The following is a 20,340-nucleotide window of genomic DNA, read 5'->3' on the forward strand; positions in this document are numbered from 1 at the left end:
GATCAGAATCCTTGTCTTGCTGTCATTCTTCGTGTCTCTTGTCCCTTCATTCCTTCTCGCTTAGGTTCATTGCCCTCGTTGAAGTCCTGCGGGTCGGGACATTGGACAACAGCCAATAGCCCATGTCATGGTTGCTACCACCATTTCCTGTAGGGCCAAGAGCTCTGCTGGGACGCATCACCAGGGCTGCAGCACTTCACTAGGGCCAGCAGGGTGCGCTCTGGAGGCCACATGTTGATAAAGTTGCCGAGTGAGTGCAGATGGCTCATGCCTGCAATCCTTGATTATCAAGGGGCTGAGGTCTGAGGAGTGCAGTTCAAAGCTGGCCCAGGCAGGCAAGACTACCAGCAAAAAGCTGGAAGTAGAGCAGTAGCTCAAGTGGTCAACCTTGAGTGAAAAGAGCGTAGAGCAGTACACACACACACACACACACACACACACACACTATAAAGCTGGGTGCCCCTGGCTTATCCCTGGAATCTCAGCTGTTCAGAAGGCTGAAGATTGTGGTTCACAGCTAGCCCAGGCAGTAAACTGTGAGATTATCTTCAATTAATGACCCCAAAAAGCTGGAAATGAAGCTGTGGCTCAGGTGGTACAGCACTAGCCTTGAGCAAAAAAAAGTTCAAGGACAGCACCCAGAACTGAGTTCAAGCCCCAGGACTGGCATGTGTGTGTGTGTGTGTGTGCATACACCCACATACACACTCACCTACAATGAAATCCTCAGCAGCTGGGATTAGCACACCCTTGGTTATTTAGTATAAACCATGCCAAAGTTTATTTGAAATGGATTTTATTAATAAGTCACATGATACAAAAGAACATTCAAGGACATTTAGTAAAATACTGCCTTGTCCCAAAGAGCAGACAGAGAAGGTTAAGGCACAGTGGATGCATAGAAAACCCCCGAAGGGGCTGGAGAGTGGAAACACGTCATTTGTGCACATACACACATCAACCACACCCCACATGCTGTGGGCCCATCAGATAGGAATGCACCAAGTCAACAATCAGTGGGCCCAAGAAGTCTAGAAGGAGCCAGGAGCGGGGGCTGGCAGCTGAGAGAGGTCCCAGCAACTCCACATGGGGAGTTAAGAAGCCCAGACTCTTCTAGAGGACACGCCCTGGCCACTTCTTCCCACTCACACTGGGACAAACAGGCCCTGCCGCCAGAAGGCAAACCCACCTGACCAGGTACCAAGGCCGGGGGAAGATGAGAGGCCCAGGGCCCGGAAGGCCCTCCTCTCGGACCCAGCAGCTGGGGACAGTCAAGGCTGGCACCACATCCAAGCCGCCTTGCTCGTGTCCTTGGAGGGAAGGGACGAGCTCCTGTCACCACACAGCTGACCCCAGTGTCACCGAAGGAGTGTCTGTGCCTCTCAGTTAAACAAGTCTGTCCTTGAGTGGCCAGAGGTCACAGAACTCACCAAGCAAAAGCAGATGCACAAACCCAAACCAGACCCAACACGTGGGGCAAGGGTCATTTGGGGGTGCACAGGCTGAGGGGAGCCTCTTGGGCAGTAACAGGGGCTTTTCAGGATCATCCAGTGTGAAATGGGGGGTGTCTACTGGTCCCCAAGACAGCTCCCAACATGGGCATGACACCAAGGTAGACAAAAGGCACCTTGTCTGCTCAGTGTGTCTGGCCTGCAGAATGGGGTGGAGCCCTAGATAATCCGGGGGGACAGTGCTGTTTCCGCACAGCTCAGGCCAGGGGCCAGTCCTCCTGAGAGCAAGGTAGGTGGAATGCCAGCAGAAGGAATGCAAGACATGCTGACTGGAGTCCAGAAGAGCAAAGGCACACAGGACCCCACAGCCCGAGATGTGACCCAGGCCCCTGCCACCGGCGGCAGGAGCGATCACCTCCAGATGGGTATCGTGTTGGTCAGTAGGGGCAGCAGGGACAGGAGGATGGGCTGCAGAGGGGCCCGTGCCCACCGCTCCATGTTCTCAAGTACTCACGGACCACGTGCACAGCCTAATTTAAGCCTAACCCAGCCCGGCCCCTGCCTGGGAGGACAGCAGGTCAGGTGCAGAAGCGCACTCATCCTGAGTTCTGCTCCAGGCTGTCCGAGGGCTGCACCACGGTGTAGCTGCCCTGGCCCAGGGACAGCTGCCGGCTGAAGAAGGACGTGGTGCGCTTCGGTTTCACCCGCTTGATCCCCTTGCCTGCGAGGCAGAGAGAGAAACACGCTGAGGAGAGGCCCGAGTGGGGCTGCAAGGCCCCAGGAGGCGGGGCTCTGGCTCAGGTGGGAGGTCCTTCCAGGGCCTATTTGGACCCAGCGCTCACTTCAGACCTGGTTGCCTTCCGGCCTGTCTCCCGCCAGACTCATGGGGCTGTAGGGCAGCAGAGGAACTTTAGATATAGCACCAGTGGCTCACACCTATAATTGCAACTACTCAGGAGATAGATCCAGCAGGACACAGGATTCTTTTCTTTTTTGTGCTGGTCCTGAGGCTTAATCTCAGGGAGTCCCTTAGATTTTTTCATTCTAGGTTAGAGTTCTACCACTTGAACCAGACTCCCTTTCCACCTTTTTTGGTGGTTAATTGTAGATGAGTCTTTCCTCTTTCCTACCTAAGTTGGCTTCAAATCCCAGTCCTCAGATCTCAGCCTCCTGAGGAGCTAGGATTGCAGGCATGAGCCACCAGTACCCAGCAAGGATCACAGAAAACTCTGTCTGAAACCAGCAAAAAGCTAAGACTGGAGGTGTAGCTCAAGTGACAGAGTGATGGCCAAGCAAGCAGAACCCTGAGTTCAAACCTGAGCACGCACAAAAACCTAAAAGGGGGCTGGGAAGGTGGCTCAGGGGTAGAGTGCTTGTCTCGCATGCATGAGGCCCTGGGTTCGATTCCTCAACACCATATAAACAAAAAGCTAGAAGTGGCGCTGTGGTTCAAGTGGCAGTGTCAGCCTACAGTGAAAAAGCCAGACCCTTTGGTAAAATTTAGAGAATTCTAAACTTATATGTCAACCTGCACCTTAAATAAAAAGCACTGTATGGCTCCAGTCTGTCACATTCTGAGAGGTGCTGCAAGGAAGGTGCATGCTTGTGGAGGCATGTGGGAAAGGCCCGCCGGGCTCAGAGGGGGCTGACCCGGTCTGGACCTGCCATGTGTACCCATGCATGGTGGCTCACCCTCTTCCACGTAGTCAATGGTGGAGAGATGCTGGATCCGGCTGCACACCACACTGCCCTGCCTCCGTAGCTTGGGGCGCTGGGCGGCCAGCGGGGCAGGGCTGGAGGCCGAGTGGGGGCCACACGCACTGTCCTGGGGAGCAGCGTGCTCTGCGGCCTGGCTCAGCTCGATGCAGTACTCGATGAGGCCGCTCATCAGCTCAGCCTGGGGGGGCGGGGGGGGGGGAGGAGGCCACGGGATGAGCCGTGGCTCTGGCCCCGCCTTCTGGTGCCCATGGTTCCCAAGGAAGGAAAGAACATTCTAGTAGTCAGAAGGCACAGCCTGGGAAAGGCTGGGGTGGACAGGGAAGCCCAGTTGGGCCTCTAGAAGCCGAGCTGTTACAGAGGTGGGGGAGGGAAAGGTGGGGGGCGGGGGTCTGAGGAGAGTGACGTCATCAGAGGGGGTGGGGCTCCTGTGCACACATTCCTCTAACCTGACACTCCAGCACGGTGGACTCATACTGACTTAACGGGTGAAGTGGCCGGATGTCTGGGGGCACAGTGGGCATGGTGACAAGGGCCAAGGGCATGGAAGGAGTCAGGGAAGCTCTCGAGGGTGGTGTCCTTTGTCAGGAGCAGAGAGGTAGAAATGCCGGGACGGTCAGGCCCCCACGCACTCCTGCTCACTGAGCGGCAGAACTGTCATTGCCTGCTGGTGGTGGCTCTATGGACATTGCTCCAGTCCCACCTCATCTCCTGTGGCCCGACGCCTAGGCAGCAGCCAGGGGGGCGGGGGAGGGGGGGGGAGGAGAGGGGAGGAGGAGGTGGCTGGGAATATATTTGGCCTGAAGGAAATGAGCTAGCAAGGTCTTCTGCCCCCTCCTATTCCATGTCCCTGGCTGGTGACCAGAGGCAGCAAGCACGGAGTGGGAAAGCCCTCAGAGCCCCCCCGAGCAGGCTTGAGCACAGCCCGCTGCTTTCCAGGGAGATCAACACACTGCAGCTTCCATTCACAAAACCCCACTCAGAACCCGGCGATGAGACATTCACAAAACTGCAGGATTGCTAGCTAGGATTGCCAGAGGAATTTTCTCAACCCGACCAAGGACAGATCTACACTTCTGCCCCAGCTTTCCTAGGGGCACGGGCAGATTGGAAGCATCTGCTCAGCCCCTTCTCAACATGTCCTGCCACAGGACAGAGCAACGCCTTTCTCCCTCCTTCCCTCCCTTTTGGAGTGTGTAGTAGTAAGGATGGAACTTAAAGCACTCTACCACTTGAGGGATGCTCTCCAGTCCCTTGTTTTTTTTTTTATTGTGAGATGGAGTTTGCCTAACTTTTGCCCAGCTAGTCTCAAACCACAATCCTTCTGATATCTGCTTCCAAAACACTGGAATTACAGGCCTTTTTAATTTATTATTTTTTGTGTGTGTGGGGGGGCACTAGGCTTGCATTCATGACCTGGATTCTTTTTTTGGGGGTTCAGTCTTGGGACCTGAGCTCTGGGCCTGGGCGTTGTCCCTCAGCTCTTCAGCTCAAGGCTAGCACTCTACCACTTGAGCCACAGCACTACTTCTGGCTTTTTTCGTTTTTCTTTTGTGGTGCTAAGGAATTGAACCCAGGGCCTCAGGCATGCAAGGCAAGCACTCTACCACTGAGCCACCTTCCCAGCCCTCGATCGGGTTCTTAATGGTAGGGATCTACCACCTGAAGCCAAAGTGCCACTTGACCACCATCTCTAATTAACCATCTAAAAACTGGAAGGGGAGCTGTGGGTCAAAGTGGTGGAGCACAAGCCTTGAGCAAAAGAAGCTTAGGGAGAGTGCCCAGACCCTGAGTTCAAGCCCCAAGACTGGCAAAAAAAACAAAAACAAACAAACTTGGAGGCTGGGTGCTAGCTCACACCTAGCTACTCAGGAGGCTGAGCTCTGAGGATCTCGGTTCAAAGCCAGCTAGGGTAGTAAAGTCCATGAGACTCTTACCTCCAATTAACCACTAGAAAAGCAGGAGTAGAGTTGTGGCTCAAAGTAGTAGAGCACTAGCCTTAAGCAAAAAGAGCTCAGGGATAGTGCCCAGGCCCTGAGTTCAAGCCCTAAAACTTGGAGCGGGGTACCAATGGCTCACACCTATAATCCTAAGGGCTGGCTTTGTGGCTTAGTGGTAGAGAGCTTGCCTAGAATGTATCAAGCTCTGGGTTCGGTTCCTCAGTACCACATATATAGAAAAACCTGGAAGTGGTGCTATGGCTCAAGTGGTAGAGTTGTAGCCTAGAGCAAAAAAAGCTCAGGGACAGTGCCCAGGACCTGAGTTCAAGCTCCAGGACTGGCACAAAAACAAAAAACAAACAACAACAAAAATAAACCAAAACTATAATCCTAGCTACTCAGGAGCAGAGGATCAAAGGCTGAGGCTGACCCAGGCCAGTAAAAATGTTAAGACTCCATGCCCCAGTAACTAGCAAAAACCTAGACTGTGGTATGGCTCAGTGGGAAAGTACCAGCTGTGAGCAAGCAAACCAAACCAGAGCTCAAGGCCCTGATTTCAAACCCCAGGACTGACCTCCACCAAAAAAAAAAAAGAAAAGAAAACAAATCCAGTTTAAAAAATGGACAGGCAAATGATTTGAACCCAAGCTGCACAAAGAGATCAGAGGATAGCAATTAATAAGCACATGAAAAAGTAATTCATATCATTACTCATTACGAAAATATAAATTAAAATTGCAATAACATTCTACCATACATTACTAAAATGTCAAACAACACTAACATGACTGAGGGATGCCGCCAACATGCCGGCCACTGTGGAGCAGCACCAAGAGCGCCGCAGTGCTCCTGACAACCAGCTCTCTGTGCTGTGTAGCCGCTGTTGTGTCAGTGCTTGTTTCTGCTCTACCACCTGAGCCATGCTGCAGCCCTGTTTTTTTGCCTAATTTTAGAGATAAGAGTCTTATGGATCCTATTTTCTGTTCAGGCTAGCTTCCAATTGTAATCCTCTAGATAGCAGTATCTTGTTTTTTGTTTTTGTTTTTTTTCTTGTCGGTTGTGGGGCTTGAACTCTGGGCCTGGGCACTGTCCCTCAGCTCTTCAGCTCAAGGATAGCACTCTACCACTTGAGCTACAGCGCCACTTTCAGTCTTCTAGTGGTTTACTGGAGATAAGAGTTTCACCGACTTTCTTGCCCAGTCTGGCTTTGAACTGTGATCCTCAGATCTCAGCCTCCTGAGTAGCTAGGATTACAGGCGTGAGCCACTGGCACCCGGCTAGTATCTACTTTTTGTTTTTGTTGGTCAGGGGCCTTGAACTCTGGGCCCAGCCACTGTCCCTCAGCTCTTCAGCTCAAGGCAAGTGCTCTACCACTTGAGCCACAGCGCCACTTCCTGTTTTTTCTGTTTATATGGTGCTGAGGAATTGGACCCAGGGCCTCATGCATGCGAGGCAAGCACTCTACCACTGAGCCACCTTCCCAGCCCCAGCAGTGTTTTGAATAGCCAGAATTACAGCTGTGAGCCAGGTGCTCACGCCTGTTTTTTTTTTTTTTTTGTCGTGGGTCTTGAACTCTGGGCCTGGGCGCTGTCCCTCAGCTTTTCAGCTCAAGGCGAGCGCTCTACCACTTGAGCTACAGAGCCACTTCCAGTTTTCTAGTGGTTTATTGGAGATAGGAGTCTCATGGACTTTCCTGCCTGGGCTGACTAGAACTGTGACCCTCAGATCTCAGCCTCCTGATTAGATAGGATTACAGGCGTGAGTCACCAGCTTCCAACTCTTCCTTCATGTATTTTTTTTTTTTTTTTTGGTTCGGTCGTGGGGCCCGAACTCTGGGCCTGGGCACTGTCCCTCAGCTCTTCAGCTCAAGGCAAGTGCTCTACCACTTAAGCCACAGCGCCACTTCCGGCTTATTTTCTTATGTGGTGCTGAGGAATCGAACCCAGGGCCTCATGCATGCAAGGCAAGTGCTCTACCACTGAGCCACCTTCCCAGCCCCTCATGTATTGTTAAGGAGAGACGCCCAGCTCCTTTAGACCCTCCGGGGAGGCTCCCAGCCATGCAAAGCAGCCGGGTACTGCCAGACTCCCTCCACTCAGCAGTGGGGTTCCCAAGTGCAGCCTCCACACCTTGCCCAACCCCATTCTACCCACCAGCCAGGCAGCAAAGACGACACAGAGCAGACCGCAGGAAGTCCTCAGGATGTACAGCGGGACCCCAGCAGCACTGTCTACTCGTCTGCCCTCCCTCCCCGCCCTGCCAAGGGCGCCTCAGGCCCGCCCTGGCGGAGCTGCAGGTGGTACCTTCTCCCTGCTGTCGATGACGTGCACCCCCTCCAGGCTGATGGCCACAGTCACTGGCTTGCGTCCACCCCGGTGCAGAAAGCCCTGGGCCGGCTTGTCGATCTCACCGTGGAAGAAGGCACACCTGGGGAGGGGACTCGGGTGAGCCACCCCTGCGGCACGTGGCACGGTCAGGGGGCCTGCTTTGGGGCCCCCAGAAACTGAAGCTGTTTGGACAACTGAAGGTTGGACAGAAACCTGCTCCAGGGAAGGGAAAATCTGAGGAGGAGGAAGCAGCTCTGCAGGTCAGTGCCACGCGACTCGTGGCGCATGACGGGAACAGGGTGGCACAGAGCAGGGCGGGCCCTGCGGGCAGAGGGGAAGAGCAGGGACCAGAGCAAGTAGCATTCGGGGCTGGCAAGGAGCCTGGGCCTTGGGCAGGTGAGGCTGATGGAGGTGGCCAGGCCACGGAGCCCTGCCGCCTCCTTCTAGATGTGATGGTTGGGTCCCATCTGACTCAGTCACTGCCTTCGTTTCTGCTGACCATATCCTCTCCTCTCCTGTGGCACTTCCTCCACCGTTCCCGCTCGACTACATTTTTTTTTTTTTTTTTTGGGTCCGGTCGTGAGGCCTGAACTCTGGGCCTGGGTGCTGTCCCTCAGCTCTTCAGCTCAAGGCGAGCGCTCTACCACTTGAGCCACAGCGCCACTTCCAGTCATCTGGTGGTTAACTGAAGATCAGAATCTCACAGACTTTCCTGTCTAGGCTGGCTTCGAACCATGATCCTCAGATCTCAGTCTCCTGAGTAGCTAGGATTACAGGCGTGAGCCACTGGAAATCAGCTTGAAAGCAACTTTCTCTGGCAGGGCACAGACTAGACCCTTCTCCCTCCTTATACTGTGTACTACCTAGCGGCTCCCTCACAGCGGCTCAGAACCTGACCAGGCAGCTTGTGTCATTGGTTTCTGGCCTGAACCATCCTCTGCATTACTCGCACGTCCCTCGGCAATCCTGCTGCATCGGTGTCCCCGGGGCCCTCCCACCAAAGCCAGCTCCACAAGGCAGGCTCAGGGGCCCCAAGTGTGCATGGACTGGCACTCAGCCAGCACATGAGAGCCGGCTGAAGGCACAGTCAGCTGCTGTGGTGACCAGGTGGCAGTGGAGGTGTGCAGGCCTGAGAGGGAAGACTGGGAGGAGCTCAGGCCAGGGCTGCAGCCCGCTGGGGCAGTGGCGCAGGGCCGTGTGCTCACCCGTAGAAGGGTAGCTCGTGGCACTTGAGGAGGTAGGCGCGGTAGTGGGAGCCCAGCGTGGCGGCGTGCTCACTGTGGCGGCCGTCCGCTTCCTTCAGCTGGCGGTAGGCGTGCAGCAGGCCTTGCTCGCCCGTCCCGGCCTTGGCCTCTCGGCCCCGGAGGACAGCGAAGAGGCCTCGGCCCCGCTTGCAGAGGTGGGACGGGAGGAAGGAGTCCAATTTCTCCCTGAGGGGAAGCAAGGAGGTGCTGGGGGCCTGGGCAGAGTGTGCAGGTAGGCGCTCCTGCTGTGGGTGCCACACGCGCAGGGGAGGGAAAAGCCCCACAGGTGGCCTGGCACAGGAATGTCCGTGACATCCGAAGGCACCAGGGCCCTCCAGTGGCACCTGCCCAGGATCCTCCCACAGGGATCCCATGGTCTCCACTCTGGCAGTGGGGTTTAGGGGCCAGTGCCTAGGGAGGACCTGAACATTAAGAGGATGTGGGTCCTCAGGGGAAGGAGACAAGCAGGCTCTGTCACAACCAGCTGTGTGACCCACGATCACCTTTCCTGCTCTGTGCCCACTTCATCTGCCTGGGCTCACTGTGAAATGCCACTTTCTTCAAACTGGCAAAAGTGACAGATACAGGGGCTGCCAGGCCCAGGACAGAAGACAAACCAGCCTGTGCACCCCCGGTGTGCCACCCACCGTGGAGAGGCTTCTGGCCCCATCTGACTAGACGCCTGCCAACTTCAGGGCTAGAAAGTGCCCAGGAGAGGCCTAAAAGGCCAGGAGGCCAGGACGGCTGGGTTTTGAGCTACAAGAACAACCTAGTTCAAGTGGCCTGACACTGTAGTACCGGCGTGAGACACCATACTCAGCCAGCCTTTTACTGGGCACTGCAAAATCCTGACTTTGAGTTCAAAGAACAAGGCCAGCTCCCTCCGGACCCTGGCTAGAGGCTGGGCCCCGGCTCTGCACCTATGGGCGCCATGGGACCCCTCTGGCTGCGATGCATCTCAGATCTCACTTCACCCTCACTCATCTCCGGCTCCCGCTGCCCATCGCCCAAGAGGGAAAGGAGGCTGTGAGAGCTGGAGCAACTCACCCAGCGCCACATGGTGACTCCAGGACTGCGCCCACCTCCCGCAACCTAGGACCCTTGGTAAGCAGGATGGGCAGGGGCAACCGTCCCCACCGGATGTCCCGCCCTCACCTCAGGGCACAGGCCGTGGGCTGGCCAGGCTGGTAGGGCCCAAGCTGCACCCGGCACACCAGGGCCCCGAGTGCTTCGCAGTCCTCGACGTCACATGGGTACCGGGCAGTCAGCACATTGCCCTTGGCCTCCTCGTAGAGCAGCCGCAGGACCTCCTCATCTTGCATCTGTCGGCCGGTAAGGCAAGGAAGGAACGCTCAGCTGGGTGAGGGCCAGGCCTGATGAGGGGTCTCGGGGAAGGGGAGATGGGACAGAGGGCACACAGGACGTGGGTAGCAGCACCCCTGCACTCGCGGCCTCACCTGGAGCTCCCGCCGCTTCGGGAAGAACACGTTCCTCCGGAACTGCAGGGATGGCTCATCTGGGGGAAGAGGCTGCGATCACCGGCGCACGCCCGGGCGCGGCCCGCACCCCAGCTCCCCAACTCGCCTACCGGGACTGGAAAGACCCCAGGCAGGGGCGCAGGGCCCATCTCTGCAGCTGCCCCTCCCGGCCCACCCTTCTGTCCTCCCCGAGGCAGGAGGGGACACACAGCCCCGCTTGGGGCCTGCGGCCGCACGGACCTGTGGCCACATCGTCATCTGGGGCGTCGGTGAATCGCAGCAGCAGCTCCGGCCACTGGCGGCCCAGCTTGTACGGCTGATGCCTGGGCTTCAGCTGCACCTCTGTGGGCAGAAAGGAAGTATCATGCAACCTTTAACGGGCTACCACCCTGCCCACCCTGCAAGCTAGTGTCGTGGCCAGCAGCAGCGGAGTAGAATGGAGTGTCCTGAGCGACTCTAGCGGCTCACACGCGGTCTCCTGGCCATACTCCACCCTCCACCTCACCACAGAGAAAATGAGGCTCAGAGCAACTAGGCTGCTGCCCCGAGCAAGTGGATGGGCCTGCTCAGTACAGCTTGTTCCCCAGGGCCAGCTGGATCTGAGAGGGGAACGGCCCAAGGGGGCCAAGGGAAAGTAGCCAAAAGACCCAGCACTGGCCGCCTCCAGTCGCCATCTGCTGGTGACTAGGGCCTGAAGGCTCAGGGGAATGCTGTAGATCGCTGGGGCAGAGCCTGGGCTTCCCATGTCCATCTCCAGTGACGCTCTCACTCCACAAACACCACCACCTCTCTACTCTCTCTCCATCCCATCCTGCTCCGCTCACACTGTCTTAAGTGGCACAAGTAATCTCAGGGAGTCTATACCTCAGGACCTTTGCCCATGCTGTTCCTCCTGCCTTGGTCACAGATCTTCACATGGCTGGCTGGATTAAGTCTCAGTTCAGGGTCATTCACCCTGGCCCTGTTACTAAAGCAGTCCCTCCACAGGATTTTCTGTTTTTCTTTTTCCAGTCCTGGGGCTTGAACTCAGGGCCTGGATACTGTCCTGATCTTCTTTTGCTCAAGGCTAGCATTCTACCATTTGAGCCACAGTGCCACTTCCAGCTTTTTCTGTTTTAGGTGGTACTGAGAAATTGAACCCAGAGCTTCATGCATACTAGGCAAACACTCTACCACTAAGCCACATTCCCAGCCCTCCCTCCTCAGGATTTTCTATCATAACTTACAGATGGGTAAACCCTCTTTTGCAACCCAGAACTCATTGCTGAATATGAGACTTTGGTAAATGTAAGAAGGAATATGATTCCTACAACAGTTGGCAATGTGGTTTGTTAACTCACACAGGTTGACTCTGAAATAAAGCTGATACAAAAGCTAAAAAAAAATCATTTCCTATCTCATAATTGTGTGTTTTTTTTGGTTGTGGGGCCTGAACTCTGTGCCTGGGCACCGTCCCTCAGCTCTTCAGCTCAAGGCTAGTGCTCTACCACTTGAGCCACAGCACCATTTCCTGTTTTCTGGTGGTTAATTGGAGACAGTCTATCAGACTTTCTTGCCCAGGCTGGCTTTGAACCACGATCCTCAGATCTCAGCCTCCTGAGTAGCTAGGATTACAGGTGTGAGTCACCAACGCTCGGCTGTAATTGCTCCCTTATGGGGCTTTCCTCTACCTGACATTCTTTCTCACCATGTGGCAGGAGCTAGCAGTGTGTCCTCTGGGCCCAGTGGCACACACAAGGCCAAACACTGCATAAAGGGCAGCTCCTGCTGATGGCACCTCATCCCGAGACATGGCCCCCGCCACTGATCAGCCATGATGGAGTGCTCCACACACGGCCCTCGAGCTCAGGCTGTCATGCAGGAAGAACACAGCAACAGGGGCTCCCGCAGCAGCTCTGACCTATATGAGGGGACCGTACCCACTGCGGCGCTGCCCTGCAGAGGCGGGTGGCAGTTTCCAAGCTCACCCAGAAAGGCGCTGAGGTGTGTGCTGAGGATGCCTGCCATGCCTGCCAACAGGTTTCTGCCCCGGATCTCCTCCCCTGCCCTTCGCCTCCCTGCTGATGACCAACTGCCTTGTCCTACCAGCCTGATGCTAAAGGTCCTCATCTCTGTTCTCTGGACCTGGCTTTAGGATCCCTTGACCTCAGACAGCAGCCATGGCCTCTACATGGACCTCCTGGCCTCCAGTCTTCTGCCCTGCAGGCCTTGCATCTACAGGCCTTTCTTTTTCTTTTCTTTTTTTGGTCGGTCATGGGGCTTGAACTCTGGGCCTAAGCACTGTCCCTCAGCTCTTCAACTCAAGGCTAGCGCTCTACCACTTGAGCTACAGCACCACTTCCAGTTTTCTGGTGGTTTATTGGAGATAGGAGTCTCACGGTCTCTCCTGCCCGGGCTGGCTTTGAACCGAGATCCTCAGATCTCAGCCTCCTGAGTAGCTAGGATTACAGGTTTGAGCCACCGGCGCCCGGCTTCTGCAGGCCTTTCTTAAAGCCCCATCATTTCTGATCCAGATTTCCTAGAGGTGCCGTGGCGTTCGTCTCTCACCCAGATCCCAGGCCCCACCCTTTGGCCAGCCATCCAGCCTTCCTCTCCTCCAGAAAGGGCTTCCCTGTCATCCTGACAACTTGGCCCCCTCCTCGGACTTCAGAGGGCATGAAGATCATTTGTAGTGAGAACCTGAGGCCGCAGAGGGACAGGGACTGTGGGAGGCCACACGCTCTGCTTCCCGTGAGCACTCTGGACTGGAAAGTACCACGCTGGAGTGCTGGGGGAGGGCCTGTCACCTCCTTGCTGCTGCACCCTCCGCAGTCACAAGCTGAGTGGGGAAAGGCGGGCCTGGGAACAGGGACGGCCTGTCTCTTGCCTTGACTCTCAGACCAGCAGCTGACTAAGCTGACTCCACCATCCTTGACTCCAGATAGGACTCTGCCACTTGTCACCTGACAAGGACAGTGCCTGGAGCCCTGTTCCATGGAGAAGGCCAAATACTACCCAAATGTGGGGCACAAAGGGCCAGTCATGCTGACAGCGCCTCATCCCTGCCTTGTGGACACCCACGCGGGGGACCTCTGCCTCTGCTTCACCCTGTCTGCAGGGGGCGAGGGAGGAGACAAGGGGAGCTGGGGCCCCAAGGAAAGCTGGCGTGGACTTGCAACCTCCCACGCCAGCCTGGGACAACATGGCGTGAACCAGGAGGCTTGGGCCTAGCCTCCTCTTGGATGGGCTCAGCCACACAAGCAGCCCATTCAGTTGTCAGCTGTGGGGGACAGGAATGTGGGAAGGGAGTGGAAGAAGCGGAGGGGAGAGGAGGCTCCTGCTGGCCCTGGGAGCCTCCCAAGGACAGGGCAAGGGCCACCCACTAGACCCCACCGCCCCCGGCTTTCTAAAGACACAGCTGGTCACGCCCACAGGCCTGAGTAGCAGCCCAAAGGAAGAACTGGGGGCCAGAGATAGGGGGCCAGGGAAGCTGGATGAGCAGGAAAAGGGTGGGTGAGAGCCTGGGGTGGCAGCTGCACAGGAAGCTGGGTGGGGTGGGGAGGAGGAGGGAGGTGGAGGATGCTGGGAGTTCCCTCTCTCCTACCCAGAGGACAGAGCCTCCAGCGTAGACGTCTAGTCCCTCCTGGACTCAGGAGAAGGGGGAGTCACTAGGGACTGGAGCGTTAACTTTTTTTTTTTTTTTTGGGTCCGGTCGTGTGGCCTGCACTCTGGGCCTGGGCTCTGTCCCTCAGCTCTTCAGCTCAAGGCTAGCACTCTACCACTTGAGCCACAGCGCCACTTCCAGCTTTTTGCTTATGTGGTGCTGAGGAATCGAGCCCAGGGCCTCATGCATGCAAGGCAAGCGCTCTACCACTGAGCCACTTTCCCAGCCCCAACCCTCTTTTCTTTTGGTTAGTTGTGGGGCTTGAACTCTGGGCCTGGGTGCTCTACCACTTGAGCCACACCCCCACTTCTGATTTTCTGGTGGTTTACTGGAGGTAAGAGTCTCATGGAGTTTCCTGCCCGGGCTGGCTTTGAACCATGATCCTCAGATCTCAGCCTCCTGAGTAGCTAGGAGTACAGGCGTGAGCCATGGTTGCCCAGGGCTGTTCACCCTCTTAATGCCTCTGGTCACCTGTCCTTGTCCCCATTCCTCCATAACAAAGGGAATATTGGTGCTCAGAAACCATGCCTGGGCCCAGCACCAAGTTACTTCTCCAGATGACAACATAGGCATTTCTTTCGTTGCTTCCTTTCCTGCCTGCGGCAGTTTACGGGCCTCGTTCACCCCAGTAGCCCTGCCTGAGGTCTGATGAGCCACCTATTCCCACCTCAGCCCGATGGCTGTCATGATGGTTCTAGCTTGGTGCTAACATGGGTTGGTCTCAGGGCTGCAGTCTTCAGGGGACACACTGAAGTTATGCTCGTCAAGCGTGGCCGGGCGGTGTGGTGAGCCCTCCTGCCCCTGCATCTCCTGGATGCCCCAGGCCCAAGCATCACTGAGGTGATGGGCAGGCTGGGTCTTTAGCCACAGGAGCCAGATCGTCTCGGGACTCTAGGACACACATGCCACTTCCCGCCAGAGGTTCCGAAGCTGCCCTTCCCTTTGGCCTGGTTGGTCAGCACCCTCCTCATACCTCCCTCAAGCTGGACCTCTCACTGCCACAGCTTACCCAGCAGAGGGGAGACGAGCCAGAGCGCGAAGGCCTCCAGGGCGCTGTCTGGGAGCTGCAGGACCTCTCGGACTGCGCGATGCAGCTCATGGGCACTGACCGCAGGAAGGTTCTCCACCGCCAGGGGCACCACTGTGTCGTCAGCTAGATACACCAGCACATCAGCAGCTACAAGGGAGGGCGAGCAGCTCAGCCGGGGCCGCTGGCAGGCACAGCCAGGCTGAGCAGCCGTCCTCCACCCCTTTCTAGCCCTTGAGGCATCACAGGCTACACTGAGGAAAAACTGACATCCCCAAAGACCCTGTTAGGAATGCTATTAGACACAGAAATGAGGGACAAAGGGGCTGGGAAGGTGGCTCAGTGGTAGAGCGCTTGCCTTGCATGCATGAGGCCCTGGGCTCGATTCCTCAGCACCACATAAGCAAAAAGAAAAAAAGCCAGAAGTGGCGCTGTAGCTCAAATGGTAGAGCACTAGCCTTGAGCTGAAGAGCTGAGGGACAGAGCCCAGGCCCAGAGTTCAGGCCCCACGACTGGACCCAAAAAAAAAAAAAAAAGAAATGAGGGACAAAGAATGAACCAATGCAGTGGTACTCACTAGATGCTACGTTGAAAATGAACTGTACAACTTGTGGTTGGGAATGGAAAAGAAAAACTGGGAGAGCAAGGGAAGGGTGACACTGTTCAAAAAGAAATATACTGTTTACCTGACTTCCGCAACTGTCATTCCTCTGTATATTACCTTTATGATAACAGTTAAAAAAAAAAAAGTAGCCATGGGCTGGGAAAGTGGCTTAGTAGTAGAGTTCTTGCCTAGCATGCATGAACTCTGGATTCAATTCCTCAGTACCACATACACAGAAAAGGCCAGAAGTGGCACTGTGGCTCAAATGGTATAGTGCTAGCCTTGAGCACAGAGACTCAGGGACAGTGCCCAGGCCCTCAGTTCAAGCCCCAGGACTGGCAAAAAAAAAAAAAAGTAGCTGTGACTGGGGGCTGATGTCTATAATCCTAACTAATCAGGGGGGCTGAGATCTGAGGATTGAGATTTGAACCTAGTCTAAGCAAGAAAGTCTGTGAGACTCTTATCTCCAGTTAACTAGCCAAAAAAAAAGACAGAAGTAGAGCTGTGACAAAAGTGGTAGACCAGCCGGGCGCTGGTGGCTCACGCCTGTAATCCTAGCTACTCAGGAGGCTGAGATCTGAGGATCTCGGTTCAAAGCCAGCCCGGGCAGGAGAGACCATGAGACTCCTATCTCCAATAAACCACCAGAAAACTGGAAGTGGCGCTGTAGCTCAAGTGGTAGAGCGCTCGCCTTGAGCTGAAGAGCTGAGGGACAGCGCCCAGGCCCAGAGTTCAAGCCCCATGACCGACAAAAAAAAAAAAAAAGTGGTAGACCAGTAGCCTTGAGCTCAGGGAAAGCTACATGCCTGTAATCCTAGCTACTCAGGAAGCTGAGATCTGAGGATCATAGGTCAAAGCCAGCCCAGGAAATAAAGGCCATGAGATGGAGCAGTGGCTCAAAGTGGTAGAAAGCAAAACAGCTCAAGTACAGTACCCAGGCCCTAAGTTCTCCCATGATCAGCACAAGGGGGAAAAAAGTCCCTGTGGATTAAATGAGGCCTATGAAAGGGCAGGGTACAGTATATAGTTAACATAACTAAATGTGGGTTTTAGACTCCTAGTCTTTTCTGCTCCAACAGCTACTTAGATGAAAGCATCATCTCTAAGAGACAGGTTCAGGGGCTGGGAATATGGCTTAGTGGTAGAGTGCTTGCCTTGAGGGTTGACTCCTCAGTACCACGTAAACAGAAAAAGCCAGAAATGGCACTGTGGATCAAGTGGTAGAGTGCTAGCCTTGAGCAAAAGAAGCTCAGGAGCTGGGCGCTGGTGGCTCATGCCTGTAATCCTAACTACTCAGGAGGCTGAGATCTGAGGATCACAGGCTGGCTTTGAACAAGCCAGCCTGGCCAAGGAAAGTCCGTGAGACTCTTATAAACCACTAGAAAACCGAAAGTGGCGCTGTGGCACTGCGGCTCAAGTGGTAGAGCGCTTGCCTTGAGCTGAAGAGCTGAGGGACAGCGCCCAAGCCCAGAGTTCAAGCCCCACTACTGACCAAAAAAAAGAAGCTCAGGGACAGTGCCCAGTTCCTGAGTTCAAGCCCCAGGACTGGCAAAAAAAAAAAAAAAAGAGGGGGGAAAGAGGGGGAAGAGAGGGGGAGAAAGGGAGAAGAAGAGAAAGGAGGGAGATGGAGGGGGAGGGGGAGGGAGAGGGAGGAAGAGGGAGGGAAAGGGAGACAGGTTCAGACTAACTTTACAGACAGGGAAAACAAGCACTAAAGGCTCAAGTTCATAATCACCGCAGGGCTCAGCTGCCTGTGAGTTAACCTCTCTAGGACCCAATTGCCTTCCAATAAAATGTAGGTAATGATGATCCCAGGTGCCAAGGGGTTGTTTGGGAGAATGAAATGGAACAAAGAAAGTGAAGATGTCATTTTTCATTCATGTGCTCTCATTTAACTTCACAGCTGAGACATGTCCATCAAAGAACATGCACTTCACCAGGCACTGGCGCCTCTTATGCCTATAATCCTAGCTACTGGAGGCTGAGATCTGAGGATCTGAAGTTCCAAGCCAGCCCAGGTAGAAAAGTTTGTGAGACTCTTTTTTTTTTTTTGGGGTCCGGTCGTGGGGCCTGAACTCTGGGCCTGGGCGCTGTCCCTCAGCTCAAGGCTAGCGCTCTACCACTTGAGCTATAGCGCCACTTCTGGCTTTTTTTCTTATGTGGTGCTGGGGAATCAAACCCAGGGCCTCATGCATGGAAGGCAAGTGCTTTACCACTGAGCCACCTTCCCAGCCCCGTTTGTGAGATTCTTATCTCCAATTAACCACCAAAAAGCTGGAAATACCACCCTTGAACAAAAAGCCAAAGCCAGAGCACAGGGTCCTGAGTTCAAAGCCAAGTACAAGCCCCCCTCCCCAAAACAAAGAATACCGACTTGGTCACTAAGCTCGTGATAGAGCCCAGGTCCTCTTCCTAAGCTTGTCCTGCATGGAACACACATTCTTTCTTTTCCTTTGTTTGGGGTACTGAATTTTGAATCGGGGCCTCACACTTGCTCAGCTTATATACTCTTACCACTTGAGCCATGCCTCTAGCCCTGCTTTTTGCTGTTTTATTTTGGCAGTCTTGGGTACTTTTTTTTTTTTTGATCGAGGGTTGGCCTAGCACTACAAACCTCCAGATGTCAGTTTCCTGAGGAGCTAGGATGACAGGTGGGAGCCACCCGTGTCCAGATTACCTTATTCTAGTCATGTTATATTTAATGAAAAAGAAGACAAGTCTGAGGCACATCCGCAGGGCTGGGAGTCTCGGGAGCGTGAGAGGAGACACAAAGGAGGGCAGGACCCACCTCGAGCTCCCACGGAGGACACACTGCTTCGGTGGGACCGCTCGGCGGAGCCGGGCTGCCCGGCATTACCTTCTGCCCCCTCCATCTGTACAGGGAGAGAAAGACAGCAGTTACTGGGGGTCCTGGGGTGAGGGCGGGGGTCGGGTATCCTCAAGCTTTCATCCAAGGAGGAAAAGGGTCCCGCGGCTGACACCCGGTCGGGAGAAGCCACGCGCCCCACTTCCGGCCGGGTCGGGCCTGGTGCGGGGGTCACAGGGCCGGGGCGGGGGGGGGTCCGAGGCTGCCGGCCGGGGTGGCCGGGCGGGGCACCGCGCCCCTGTCCGGCAGGGAGGGATGGCGTCCTCACCTCGCAGGGTCGCAGAGCCCGTCGCCTCGGGCCAGGACCCCGCCGGGACTGCTGCCGCCCCCAGCTCCAGTCCACAAGTCGCGCCCGCCGCTGCCCAGACTCCCGCGGACTCCAAGTCCCCGCCGGGGCTCCGCCGCCGAAGTCGCCGCAGGAGGAAGCCGGGCACGCTAGGCCCCGCCTCCCCCAGCGCGGGAGCCAATCGGAGCCCGAAGCCGCCGCGCCCGCGCCCTGCCGGCGTCCGCGCCCCCTCGCGGTTGCGCATGCCCGGAGTCCGCCTCTGCGCTGGACGCGTCACGACCCAACCCCACCAACCCCACGACCCTTGACCTATAAGAAGAAGTGGCGGAGCCGGGCGCTGGTGGCTCACGCCTGTAATTCTTAGCAGAAGACTGAGCTCTGAGGGTCACGGTTCGAAGCCAGCCTGGGCAGGAAAGTCCACGAGACTATCTCCAATTAAATACAAACTACAACAACCAGAAGTGGAGCTGTGGCTTAAGTGGTGTAGGGCGAGCTTTGAGCCACACAGCTCGGTGCCAGCGCCCAGTCCCTGAGTTCAAGCCCTACAAGTGGCACAAAACAAAACAAAACAAAAACAAGAAATGTGGGCACAGTGCCGGGGTTCACACCTGTAATCCTAGCTACTCAGGAGGCTGAGATCTGAGGATCATGGCTCAAAGCCAGCCCAGGCAGGAAAGTCCGTGAGACTCTTATCTCCAATAAACCACTAGAAAATCGAAGTGGCGCTGAGGTTCAAGTGGTAGAGCACTCACCTTGAGCTGAAGAGCTGAGGGACAGCGCCCAGGCCGAGTTCAAGCCCCACAACCGATGAAAAGAAGAAAGGAAAGAAAGAAATGTTGATCAGATGACTGGGCAGGGTAGTACACACCTTTAAGCCCCAAAATTGGGCTGTGAGGTAGAAGATTTCAAGTTCCAGGTCAGCCGAGGCTATACAGTGACGCTGTCTCAAACAACAACCAACTGAACAAAAACCCCCTCAGGTCAGGAACGCTGTTTTTCCAGGATGTAGTCACCTGAGCCCTGGCAACTTCAGACACAAAGCCAGCTTGAGGTATTCCCAGGCTGAGGAGAGGCCTTGGGGCCTAGACAGGCGGCCATGAACCCACCCCCACCCCCAGTCACAGCACCAACAAGTCCTGGCAATGCCAGCATCCTTGTGCCTGAGGTGCAAAAAGGGAGAGAAAAACAAGCTCATAGACTGTCTTCCCAAGCCAGGGGAACTAGAGAGTGCTCCAGGAGCAAGTGGGCTTGGAAGTGAGGCTACTGGGACTTGGGGTCACATCGCCCTAATTCCCTGCTAGGAAAGCAGCTCCTGACCCCGCCCATGGTTCTTTAATATTTTTTTATTTTTTTGCCAGTCATGGGGCTTGAACTTTGAGCCTGGGCACTGCCGCTGAGCTCCTTTTGCTCAAGGCTAGTGCTTTACCACTTGAGCCACAGCGCCACTTCCAGCTTTTCCTGAGTAGTTTATTGGAAATGAGTGTCACTGACTTTCCTGCCCAGGCTGGCTTTGAACTACTATCCTCAGATCTTAGCCTCCTGAGTAGCTAGGATTACGGGCTTGAGCCACCAGCACCTGGTGGGTACTTCAATATTTCAGGCGTCTTTGCCTGTCCCCTCAATCCCCCCCCCGCCCCATTGGAACCCATGGGGTAGTCATGTGGCCCCCAGATCAGAGTGACCCAGGGACTCAGGGAAGCTCATGTGTGAGTACAGAGAAGGGCACCGAGGGAACACATGACTCCTTCCTGTTCTCAG

General features: G+C 55.4%; 1 protein-coding gene across 1 annotated transcript; it reads right to left on the reverse strand.

The window, feature by feature from the left end:
- Positions 1 to 785: 785 nt before the first annotated feature.
- Positions 786 to 18,717, reverse strand: Frmd8 (FERM domain containing 8). Its single transcript, XM_013020903.1, has 12 exons — positions 18,565 to 18,717; positions 18,219 to 18,303; positions 14,809 to 14,976; positions 10,397 to 10,498; positions 10,136 to 10,194; positions 9,834 to 10,000; positions 8,640 to 8,864; positions 7,411 to 7,534; positions 7,186 to 7,252; positions 3,617 to 3,672; positions 3,144 to 3,348; positions 786 to 2,172 (listed from the first exon to the last, which is right to left on the reverse strand). The coding sequence occupies exons 2-12, from the start codon at positions 18,301 to 18,303 to the stop codon at positions 2,048 to 2,050; spliced, it is 1,383 nt and encodes a 460-aa protein (XP_012876357.1). The 5' UTR covers positions 18,565 to 18,717; the 3' UTR covers positions 786 to 2,047.
- Positions 18,718 to 20,340: the final 1,623 nt, after the last annotated feature.

Source organism: Dipodomys ordii, unplaced genomic scaffold, assembly GCF_000151885.1.
Source record: "Dipodomys ordii isolate 6190 unplaced genomic scaffold, Dord_2.0 Scaffold54, whole genome shotgun sequence".
NCBI classification, from domain to species: Eukaryota; Metazoa; Chordata; class Mammalia; order Rodentia; family Heteromyidae; genus Dipodomys; species Dipodomys ordii.

Excerpts from the sequence above, each read along its gene's own strand:
- Frmd8 (XM_013020903.1), bottom strand. The coding sequence starts at position 18,303 with ATGGAGGGGGCAGAAGGTAATGCCGGGCAGCCCGGCTCCGCCGAGCGG. Across the intron at positions 14,977-18,218 it reads GTCCTCCGTGGGAGCTCGAG|CTGCTGATGTGCTGGTGTAT; the intron begins GTGGGTCCTGCC and ends CCTCCCTTGTAG. Across the intron at positions 10,195-10,396 it reads AGATGACGATGTGGCCACAG|ATGAGCCATCCCTGCAGTTC; the intron begins GTCCGTGCGGCC and ends CTCTTCCCCCAG.